At 47.3% G+C, this 12,020-nt stretch overlaps 1 protein-coding gene across 7 annotated transcripts in view; it reads right to left on the bottom strand.

Moving 5' to 3' along the window:
- CTNND2 (catenin delta 2) overlaps positions 1-12,020 on the bottom strand; it is an 804,920-nt gene that overhangs the window by 322,383 nt on the left and 470,517 nt on the right. For all 7 annotated transcript variants that reach the window (XM_080680431.1, XM_080680434.1, XM_080680433.1 and 4 more), the window contains one exon: positions 1,932-2,487. In XM_080680431.1, the coding sequence (XP_080536557.1) occupies positions 1,932-2,487 (556 nt within the window). The remainder of the gene's footprint in view (positions 1-1,931; positions 2,488-12,020) is intronic.

The raw sequence follows: 12,020 nt of genomic DNA, 5'->3' as shown, positions 1-12,020 counted from the left end.
GTGGTAGTGGCGGGAGCCTCTCCTGCCTCCGCAGCAGCGCTAAGGAGCTGTAAGCTGAGTGGTAAGGAGCAGAGAGCAGGTGGGCAGTAAGGAGTGAGGGCTCCTGGACTGCGAGAGGGCACAGGCCGGGCTGAGGGACTCTTCCCCAGTGCATGGATTTCATGAACCAGGCCTCTAGTCTATATATATAAAACCCTAATATGCAAATAGACCGAAGGTGGAACAACCGATCAACCAAACAACCTGTCACTATGACATGCGCTGGCCTCTAGGGGGAGTGCGTGGAACATGGCGGGTGTCAGCAGCAGGCGGCAGAGCGCAGAACATGGCAGCAGCGGCCATGGCGGGATGGTGGAGCAGATGAGTGGGGGTGCCAGACCAAGGCAGGGAGCCGGTTGCTGTCATCAGGGCAAGCCTCTGGTGGTTACTGAAAATTCTTTGCTCCCGCGTGCCGCAGTCCCGCCTGGCGCTTGCACCTGCGGCCGGCGCCAGTCACGCTCACACCACTGGCGCTGGCCCCGATCACTCAGCACCATCAGCAGGTGCAGTGGCGGCTGCCGGCTCTGATCGCCCCTCAAGGCTTCTCCACCTCCCCCTGCTCCTGAGGGGCGATGGGGGCTGGCAGCAGACTCTCTCACCCACTGCCAATGCAAGCCCCGCTTGCACCTGTAGCCAACACCGCCACTCGCACCCACTGCTGGCGCCCAGCGCCAGTCCCAATAGCCCCTGATTGCTTCTCCACCTCCCCCTGCTCCTGAGGAGCGATGGGGCAGCACCGCCACTCGCACCTGCTGACGGCGCAGGCCCTGCTCACACCCACTGCTGGCGCTGGCCCCAATGGCTCTGTGCCCGTCAGTGGGTGTGAGCAGGTCTGGCACAGTCAGCACATGGGAGCAGTGGTGGCAGGAGCAGGGCTGTTGGCAGACAGGGGACCAGGGGCTGTGGCAGAAGGGGCCTGGCAGGGGCGTGAAGGATGAGCCAAGACCCGCCCCTGTGCCCACCGCAGCCTCGCAGCCCACAGTTCCTTTCAAGGTGCGTGAATTCGTGCACTGGGTCCCTAGTACTTTCATAAGAAGGAAAGAGTTGCCAATAAACCCAGGTGAGTTGTCAGGTGTTTGGGATACAACACATTAGTTTTTCAATCATCATGTCTGGTTTAGCTGAACATATGGTGCTACCAGCAGAGTCACCTGCTCAGCCTGGTTTCTGATGGACAAAAGGACTAACCACAGACATGTTACCTACTCTGTATGGGCAGGGAAAAGCAGCTTTCTTTCCCAACCCCCGTCCAGCCCAGCCCCTCATTCCCTATAATAAACAAGTACAAATTCAAGGGACTTCATTATTGTCACCCTTTCCCCATGTAAATTCACTGACAGGTGTGGGGAAGTCCTTTACTTTTCCCAGTGACTACATTTAGACAAAATACAATAAATTCCAGCCATAATCAAGTAGTAAAATTTCAAGGCAATTCATCATTGGTTACTTTTTTCACTACTATTGAAATCAATGTAAACTGAATGTCTACTTTGGGGAAAATCCAATACTTTCTTCTAAGTGTAGATCACTATAGGTAATCATATATATATGGTGAGTTTTACTTGCTTTGGTCTTTTTCTGGATACAATCAACAGGTCTATATGATTCCTCATTAAATTTGACTTAGTTTTACGAATGTCTAAATCTTCTGATGGGGGAGGAATTAGTTTGAGAGACTGCATTACTTTTTAAAAAGCAGCAGCATCTTTTCGTTTAGATCCTCACATAGCCTAGGGACGCCCTACAGATGCTGGACCCTGGCCCACAGACAGGCCCAGCTTGAGTATTGCGCAGACCCAGCTGTATGTCTCCATCCTGCACACCAGCCACCCCACAATGTGCCCAGGTGCCCCCATGGCGGAGCCAGGGAAGGTGGGCAGCGAGCCATTTACCTGCCAGGCTCCCGGGCCTCTGGAGGGTGGCGGTGGCATACAGCTCCTGCGAGTGCTTGCTGTACTGGTCGGACGCGTGGACCAGGCGCTTGGTGGGCGACAGGGTGGCGTACGTGCCGATGGTGGAGCTCAGCTGGTGGATGGGCGAGGAGGAGATGGTGGACTGCACGGTGGGGGGCGAGGTCACGCGGATCGGGGACAGGCCGGCCGAGGACACGACGATGTTGATGGGCGAGCTGGTGCTGTAGGACTTGGCCAGGCGGCTGGGCGACTGCTTGGGCGAGGAGCCGCGCGGCGCGGCATAGGCGGCGCCCTCGGGGGCCGAGCCTCCGCGCTGCAGCTTGGTGGGAGAGCCGCCCTGCGGGCCGGCCAGCGGGGAGCCCCCGCGCGGCGGCGCGGGCAGCGTGGAGCTGGAGTAGTAGAGCGCGGCGGGCGGCGCGTCCGGCAGGTGGAAGGCGCTGCCCAGGCTGGGCGCGAACGGCTCCCGCGGCGGCGGCGGCGGCGGCGGAGGCGCGGGCTCGGGCCCCGGCAGGTGCCCGGCGCGGCTCGTGGTGCCCTGTGCGCGGGAGAGCAGAGAACACGCGCGTTTAGCCGGGGAAGCTCGGCGCCCTGCCCGCCCCGCCCGGCCCCCGCCCGGCGAGGGAGGGACGCGGGGCGCCCTGCCGCCTGAGAGCACCACTGAGTGTGGGATCCCGACGGCCCTCCAGCGTCAGGCAGGTGTTTCTCCAACAGAAAGAAAGAAAGAAAGAAAAAAAAAAAAAAAAAAAAAAAACTATCAAAGGCGGCTGACAGTGGCATCAGGTGTGGTAAATGGGACAGCAGTCTGCTTACGGAGCTAAGATGTTTCTGGAATAGCCGAGGCATCGCAGTCGTCACATGAGGATTTTAAAAGGCCACCCGACAGGGCCACCGTGAGCTACTTGAGGGCAATCATGATTTGCTAGTTTTAACGAGAAATTCGGGCATTAAATCTTTCCCTCCACCCCCACAGGCATTCCACTGCGTACAGTTTCTGCCTCCGAAACTGGCCAAGCTGCATACTTAATCTGGAGAACAGCAAGGAGAGCATACTTCCTAGAGTTTATTCTGTGCTAGTGTCTCGCGCGCGCATTCTTTTTGGATAAGAAAATTAAAAGGAGGGGAAAGTATTATTTTGCAATGAATACGCTTGGTCTTTCAGTGTGATGAAAAACACCCACACTTCTAGAGGAATCAGAGCAATTGCAAATGAAAAGACTAAGAAAGCCTCCCTTTTCTAGATTTTAATCCTGGGCTCCAAATCTTTCAGCATCTCTCTCTTTCTGTAGCTCACTTTTAAGAGCCCCCTGCAGCTGTGTCTTCACATTGAAAAGTCAGTGGTCCCCCTTTATATACAAGAACACAAAAGACCACAAGGGCTGGGGCAGAGACAGTTGGAGGGGAAATCACTTTCCTTGAATCTCATCCAGAGACAAATTTGCATTCGAATGAAAACACTACATTGTCAACCACTTCTGGGCAGGAGGTCTGAGATGATCCCGGCTTCCCCAAGGAGCAGAGAGGTTTCCAAGAGAAGGCTGGTGTGAAAAGTCTGGTTGGATTGTACACACAGAAAGAGAGGTGCTGGGAAGGAAGGCTTTGAAATTAGGGATGGGAATTGGGTGGGGAGGAGGAAGCTGATGAGATGAAGGGAAGGGTGAGAGAGAGACTGAACAGATGCTACCCATTAAAAGTTTCAATGATGCCTCTCCACCCGTTTTGGAATGGCAACTGGCAAATAACAGACTGGGCTCTTCCATCCCCACATCCACAGCATTCCAAATTTTATCTGTGATGTCAGACTCCTGCGGAAAGCTGAGGGAATTAACTGAGCAACCTCAAAATCCTCTAGTAAGAGCTGCATGGAAAGACAGGTAATCAAACTGTTGAAAGACATTCTCCATGTGAGGGGTGTGTATGTGTGTATTTATTTACATACTAGAGGCCCGGTGCATGAAATTCATGCATGGGGGGGGGTGTCCTTCAGCCCAGCCTGCACCCTCTCCAATCTGGGACGGGTGGTCGCATATCACTCTCACAATCCAGGACTGCTGGCTCCCAACTGCTTGCCTGCCTCTGCCTGATTGCCCCTAACGGCTTCTGCCTGCCAGCCTGATCACCCCCTAACCACTCCCCGGCCAGCCTGATCGACGCCTAACTGCTCCCCGGCCAGCCTGATTGCCCCTAACTGCTCTCCCTTGCAGGCCTGGTGCCACCCAACTGCCCTCCCCTGCAGGCCTGCCCCCCCCCCCCCAACTGCCCTCCCCTGCTGGCCTGTTCTCCCCCAACAGGCCCCCCCCCGGTGGCCCGATCACCCCTAACTGCCCTCCTTGCTGGCCTGATCGTCCACAACTGCCCTCCCTGCAGGCCTGGTACCCCCACCCCCAACTGCCCTCCCCTGCAGGCCTGGGTCCCCCCCCCCCCAACTGCAGGCCTGGTCACCCCTAACTGCCCACAACTGCCCTCCCCTTCAGACCACCTTGTGGCGGCCATCTTGTGTCCACATGGGGGCAGCCATCTTTGATCACATGGGGGTGGCCATCTTGTGTCTTGGAGTGGCCGTCAATTTGCATATTACTCTTTTATTAGATAGGATAATATACATATTTGATATGTATGTATGTGTAAGTCTCTCTGTCTCTCTAATTCTCTCTCTCTCTCTCCACTGATAATGATTCTCTCCTTGAGCAAACTCTAGTCAAGCCCCTCTGTTTTGAATGAGGCCCTGTGCTCATCTCTACATTGCACAGTTTTAGCAAGCATCCTACAGAATCCCTTCCTCTTCCCCCATGTCCCATCCCCCTCCATATCAGACAAAGTTCCTCACTCACCACTGTCCCCAGGTGGCATCTCAGCACCCAGGCCTGCCTTCAGCAAGCATCCTGTTGGGTCATTTTAACCAGAAACCCTTCCACATGGTGTTTCCTTAGTAACTTTCTGCCCACTGACCCCGCCCTGGTCTTCAGCTATAAATTCCCATATTTTAATGTTATATTCGCAATTGAACCCAGTCTAGACTGAGGTCTCTTTCCTCTAATGCAATCGTTTATTTCTGAATAAAATCTGTATTTACCAGTCCTCTGTTCAGTCTGATGCTCCTCTCACACCACAAAGCACGTATTTTGAGTTTAACCATCGGTGGGAAGTAAATGTAAGCTCCATGATTTGTTCAATGATGTGTCTCCAGAAACTAGAGCAAAGACTGATTCATAGCAGAGATGCCACGAATGTTTGCAGAATGAATGAAAAACCTGTTAGTAAAGCTGGTCTTGAGGCTTTGGCAATGAGGGCTTTAATGGCCAGAGGAAGGTGGAGAAGCTCTGCAGAACTGCTGTGCTTACCCTGAACCCCCGAGATATATTCCAGCAGCATCCAGAGTCATGGGGGTGCTTAGACCCAATTCTTGCTTTCCTCCTGGTAGAAGTTCTGAGCATGAAATGTACAGACTGGGCTTCTCAAACCTGGCTGCATGTTATAAACGCCAGGGAAGCTTTTGAAGAAGTCTCAGTATCCATGCTGTACACTAGCCATTCAACTCAGAGTCTCTGGAGGTGAGGCTTACCCATCAGACTTTTTGGAAGCTCACCAGGTGATTCCAATGTGCAACCGAATGTGAGAAAGAGTTATTCCTAGAGCAGTGGTTTTCCAAGTGTGGTCCTTTTCCAACAGCTAGCATCCAGAGCAGCACTGGCATCACTCCCTCTTTACTGACTCAGAAACTCAGAAGGAGGGGCCCAAGGGTGTGCATTTTAACAAGTTCTCTGGATCACAGGGATTTTGGTGATCCCTAAAGTCTGCAAGCCACTGAGCTAGAAGAGACTGTGTTGCAGGGGATGGAGTGGGACTGAGTGTCTGCATTTCTAGCAGCTGCTGCTGGTCTGGGAAGCACTTGCTAAGATGCAGGCAGTCAGCTTCTGCCTTCCTTTTCTTCTGAAGCTCTCCTGGGACCTGATCAATGTTGAACAGCACAGCACCCAGCTGGCAAGGGACAGAAGAGCCCCAGGCAGCGATTTCTGTGAAGTCTTCTCACAGGAGCACAAGGAGAAAGAATTCCAGAGGGTGTGAGGACAGCCCCTTGCTTACAACACAACAAACACTTTTTCTTATGTCTTGGATATACAATATTCATAATAACCCTAGAAGACCTTAATGGTGCTATTACCAAGTAGCCAGAATCCTACATAATAAAAGCCTAATATGCTAAGTGTCCGGTCATCCATTCAACCAATCAAAGCATAATATGCTAATGATATGCTAAGGCCACTCAACCACTCACTATGATGTTCACTGACCACCAGGGGGCAGATGCTGCAACTGGTAGGTTAGCTTGCTGCTGGGGTCTGGCCAATCGGGAGATAGTAAGACAGGCCGGGCACACCCTGGAGCCCTCCCGCAGTCCCTCCCCAGCTGGCCAACCTCCCACATCCCTCCCCAGCCCTGATTGTGCAATGGTGGGGTCCCTGGGCCTGGCCTGGGCCCTCTCGCAATCCAGATGTCAGAGAACCAGTTTTGGCTGGATCCCGCAGGCCAGGCTGAGGGACCCCACTGGTGCATGAATTCGATACCAATATGAAAAAGTATTCTACAGATCCTAAAGAAACCTTGAATAAATTTTGCAAACACTTTTCTTTTGATCTGTTGGAACTTTTTTTTTTAATTTGTTGGAACTTTGAGTCTCAGGAATGCTAACTATGCTGGATGCTATTGTCTAATAAGGTTTGTTAAATAGCTGCAAATCTGCAGAAGTTTTGAGAACAGCCACACTAGCTCCACAAATTTTGACAGGCTGTAGCAGCCAATCAAAAATATTTCTAAATATTGCAAGATATTGGTGAAATTTAGCCAATAATTTTTTACATGAGAAGAGAAAAATATAACCACTAAAATGTTATATATTCTTTCAGATTGATATTGTTTATGGTGGAAATGTTTAAAATCTTCACCGTCTGATATGACAGCCAGCAGACACAGTGGCCTACTGGGCACTTGACATGTGCACTAGATTTTAACACATATTTGATCTGAACTATGTGATTTAAGTTGAATTTAAGTACTCAAATGTGGCCAGTGGCTACCTTACTGGATCACACAGTTGTATCAGCCCTTCTGCAGTTTACAATATGTAATCCAGGGGTGTTACACTCCATTGGATGGCCTATGGAGCAAAAAGTGTCTAAGAATGGTTCTTTGGCTAAACTAAGAAACATGTTTTTAACATGAATTGAACAAAAATAGTAATCTTTTGGGAGCTTGTTTTCATTCTTGTGTTTATTTTTTTGTTCCATTGTGTAATTCATTTAGCAATTCTTAGCCAGTTAGGTATACAAAAGGCTGCACTTCAAGCCTACTGCCCAATTCATAGACTGGCCTATTACTACCTAGCTCATTGGACTAAATACAATATAAACACATTTCAACACACAAAGAATTGCATCCACTTTACTGTTGTGGAAGCTCAATTCTACCTTAAATGTATGTAAATACCATTAAACTGTAAATCCAATTTTAAAGTTAGAATTGCAAAACTTCACTTAAAAAATGAAAAAAGACAACCACACCCTTCATCCCTGAGGATAGTTGGGAATGTGTATGTACTAGCAATGGGAATTAAAATACTATTTTCATTGATGATGAGACCTTTAGAAGAGAAAAGATGGTGTAAAAAATTTTCAATAGATTTGGAGAAGATTGGGCTCCAAACCTGTCCTGGATCACAGCATGAGCTCTTGGCAGGAACAGTTCCTGGTGGTGTTTTTATTTTCAGCACTTTGAAGGGCTACTTTGTGATTCCCACCCCTCCAAAAATGGGGGAGCAGCTATGTGAAATTGACAAGTAGAACATTGCCAGCAGATGCCCTGACAGAATGGCCTCTGACAGGCAGAGTTTTGTGAACATTAAATGTCATTCCTTTCTTGCTTCCTATTATGGGAACTTCATTAAGAGAAAAATGAAAAACATTACTTCCAATTTCTATGAATGCCTTATGTAGATTACACCTCAGATTTAAAACATGTAGGAATTGTGTTTTAATGAGACAGGAGCAATACACTTAACTCAATAAAGCTCTGTCATATTAAATATTTCATCTGCATGATAGTTTATGTGTAAGTTTCAGACGGATTAGATTTAGAATATACTACAGTAGTGGTTTTTATATTATATGTTTCCATGTTTCACATGTGCACACTGAGTGCTCCTGTGTGACTATGGAGTGCATTTATAACTATTTTATACAAGTGTTTAAGGGCAGATGTATTTTCAAAGTGTAGTGGAAAATAGTGAAATGGAAATTTAGGCAATATTTATATTATTCCCATTAAATAACAGCATTCAAGTTCCATGCACTAATTTGCCCATTAAGTCAATAAACCAGAGCCTACTATAGTCCATGTACAGCTGAGATGATATTGGTGAAGGTTTCCCTATAATCCTCTCACAGGGAGTATTTCACCTTGACATTACTTTGTTGATCTGTCATTGTTGTATTTTTGTTTGTACAGAATACTATCTACCTCACAATGATGACATTGTTCTTTTCCGAGCGTTTGAGCCCCTGAAATTAGGGTGCTCTTGGACCAGAATGTGGCATCAGACTCAACCTAGAGCTGAGCTGTTTCCAGATTCCTTCTCATTGTATCTTTTGTAAAGGGGGTGGGGATGGCAAGGAATGATAGGGGAAAATTTTCTCTGAACTTGAAAACTCATGTAATCCTCATCCTTGGGGGATTTGGCAGAGAAAACCAAACCAAACCACCGCTTGCAGCCAGTCAACAAGAGCCTTGAAAGTCTGGATTCTAGGGAATCTTGACTGCAAATCATGTATACCCGGGCCAATGAAGAAAACCGCATTCAGAAAGCAGGTCCCTGGTTTACCAGCAGTCCGCACAGAGATGCATTTAGACCTGCCAGGCTTCCTGGAATTGTCAGGCAGGCCCCAACTTGGGGTCAGAAGGGTATTTGCCCAGATTGCTGGGCAGCCAGGCCCACGGTGACAGGGTTGGCTTCCCAGAGGGGAGCTTAGTGACTTGGGGTAAGCAATGTGTTCCCCTTTGGCCGTATTCATCACTTGTCATGTTTGGGAATTACTATCAGGTCACAAGCTTAATAATTCATGGAGTCTTCCCTTTGTAGGCAGTTCTGGTTGTGGTGACTAAAGTCCCTGCTGGGAAGAGTAGTCCTGGCAAAACAGTGTCCAGAGAGGCAAAGCCAGCCAGCACATTTCAAAGGAAGGCAGAGCCACAGGGTCAGGGCCAGGGAAGAGCCATGAAGAACCAGAACACAGGAACATGGCAATGGATTTGGTGAGGAAGGAGTGGGGCGGGGTATTAGAGGGAGTGAAGAGAGGGTTAAGTGGTGACAGGGCGGTGAGAAAGTAAGAATAAGGACGGAAGACACTTCTTTCCATGAGTTAAAAAGCCTGAACAATTTTTAAATACCCCAAAACAGGATACTCTTTGAAGAAATCCACTCTAAACCAAAACAAACTGGTAGTGTGATTTAGTAATATCAGCTACATATGCTGATTGCAACGTCTGAGAATTTGTTGAGCTTTTCTAGCCTGAGTTTGCATAGGGCATTAGGCTTGCACTTGTATATGAGCAAAGACATTTACTCTCACAACTTGGAAACAAGAAATCAGCAACGCCACTATGTAAACAGTCTTCCTTAGGTGTCAGATGAAATGTCCTGTAATATGATGCAATTAAAATGAATCTACATCCCTACCTAAGTTTTGTGCCCTTGAACCTACTCCCTGGGATAAAATAAATGTGCTTGAACACTACTAGCATTGCTTCCCAAATTGTACTTCTCCTTTGAAATTGTCTTCAGAAAGTGCCACTTTTTAAACTAATTCCCAAGGTAGAAAATCCTGATACTGTGAGAAACATTTGATTTCAGAAATAGCCAAGTAAAATCATCAAGTACCTTGTCTAGCAATTCCCTTGAGGAGGGCTGGTTTTGGTAAAAACACGGAACAAAATAAAAAGGAGGCTCTGTACATAGTTCACAGACTGTCCCTGGAGTCACTACCGCTGAGATGAGGAAAGAAAGGCTGGGGTTACCAGGCAGTGACATCCTGCTAACATTGAACGTGCCCAGAGCAAAGTAAACTTGAGTAACTGAAAAAAAAAACAACAAAAAAAAAAAACAAAGCACTTGGAAGGAATTCCTTTCTCTGGTGAGAACATCTCATTTCAAAGAACCAGGAGAGCTATAATTTTGGAGACAATAAGGGAGACCATACTAAACGCTTTCTCTTTGCATGACAGTCCCGAAATTATGAAAGAGGTGGAGAGTGTGGGTGAGAGAGATCTTGCAAACCACACTGTCCCTGTCAGTGGAGCTGGATGGAGGTGACAGTGGATCCATTTCCCAGGAAACAGAGTGCTGTAGGTTTTTGCATCCTGGGTGGTTTGCCTTCCCTCTGGCCTCCCTTTGATGACAGTATGATTAGGATAATTAGGAATGAACATTCTGAAAGTATTTTGTATGGTCATTAATAGGGTCTGCCAGGGGAAAGAACATTTAGAAGAAAAAATAAAACTTCATCTCTGAGAATATATAAGGAAGGGTTTCTTGATGGCAGCTCTTTCTAAAAAAAAAACCACAAAACATGAGCTTTGGCAAAACTACACTGCATAAAACTTTTATTTCAGCAAGATGCTCATTTAGTATGACTTCAATAGCTCAAATATTTGCTAAGAACAGGAAATGTTATAATAGAATGCATACATGGCTCTCCCTGCCATGAGAACGTTTTCAATTATTAAAGTCAGATTAAATATATTTATTCTGGAAAGAGAAAAGGGAGGAAGAAGATTTTAAAGCAGAACAATGACAAAACATTTCCAGTAGGTAGGCATCTGAACACTCTCAAAAGCAAATGAACTGCTGCTTTCCCCAAAATATGCCAAGAAAAGTATACAAAGTGATATCATTTCTCCTCTGAATGCTGCATAATGTCCACTAAACATATTGCTGCGACTTTGTGTTTTCCAAGTAAACAGCTTGTATCATAACTAAGCAAAAACTGGAGTGATGTTACACTAGTTTTTCTGTATAACTCCTGTCATTATACGATCAATATAGAGGTGTTTATTGAGGATTTGCTCATCCTTTGCACTCTGTGGGTCTCTGTGTCCACCAGGCCACTGTCCACAGGGTTCTCCCTCCCCTTGACCTTAGCAACTGCCTGACGTGAGAGTGCACCATCCGCAATGTTCCAAACTCAACAAACACACCAGCCTCTGGCAGAAGTGAGCACACAGCATATTTATCATTACGATATAGTATCAATGAGAACTTTTAAGACACAGAAGTCAGTGCAACATTAAATAGGCCGGATCAAAAAGAAATGGCAATTTTGCTTCTTGAAAGTTTATTGCTTTTCTAGAGTCTCTCCTATTGTTCAGTTTTATTACCAGAACTATCGCACAATTCTTAACTCCCTGCAGCAAGTAGGCGTTTCCCTAGGATTATGCCTGTGCACACACTTCTTCAGTTCTGCTGGGGAACATGAAAGTGGCTTTAAAATCTTTAGGTTCCTGTGAGACTTTCTTACATCTTGCACATTTGGTTTCCTTAAAAGGCGAAATGCTTGGTGAGACTGCTTTACGTTTGGACATGGGGAGAAACCAACATTTTTAGAGTGACTGCTCTGTGCAGACATTTTACATTCAGCATTTCATGTAATCCATGGGAAATGGTATGTGAGTGGAAGCAGACCGAGCCTGGAGGAGAGCCAACTCCCTTAACGTCTCACCACCCACAGCCTTTCGCAGTATGATTATAAAGAATAAGCCTGGAGTTGGAGGGACCTGATGCGCATTTGGTGAACCCTGAGCCAGTTACTTGGGATGTGGAGATTAACTTTGTGAGTTTCCGCTCCTGCAGCAAGGCAATCTGATGGGAAGAAACAGGCTTACATGCAACTTGCTGTAGGGTATTATTATATGTGATATGACAGAATGAAGCTTTCAATATATACGCCAGGCCATGTGGTGCCTCTGCTTAACATTCTCTACCTGCTCCTCATTTCAATCTGAATAAAACACAAGCTCCACACAATG

This window comes from Plecotus auritus (assembly GCF_963455305.1).
Source record: "Plecotus auritus genome assembly, chromosome: 7".
NCBI classification, from domain to species: Eukaryota; Metazoa; Chordata; class Mammalia; order Chiroptera; family Vespertilionidae; genus Plecotus; species Plecotus auritus.
This window is presented reverse-complemented; position numbering and strand designations above follow the sequence as displayed.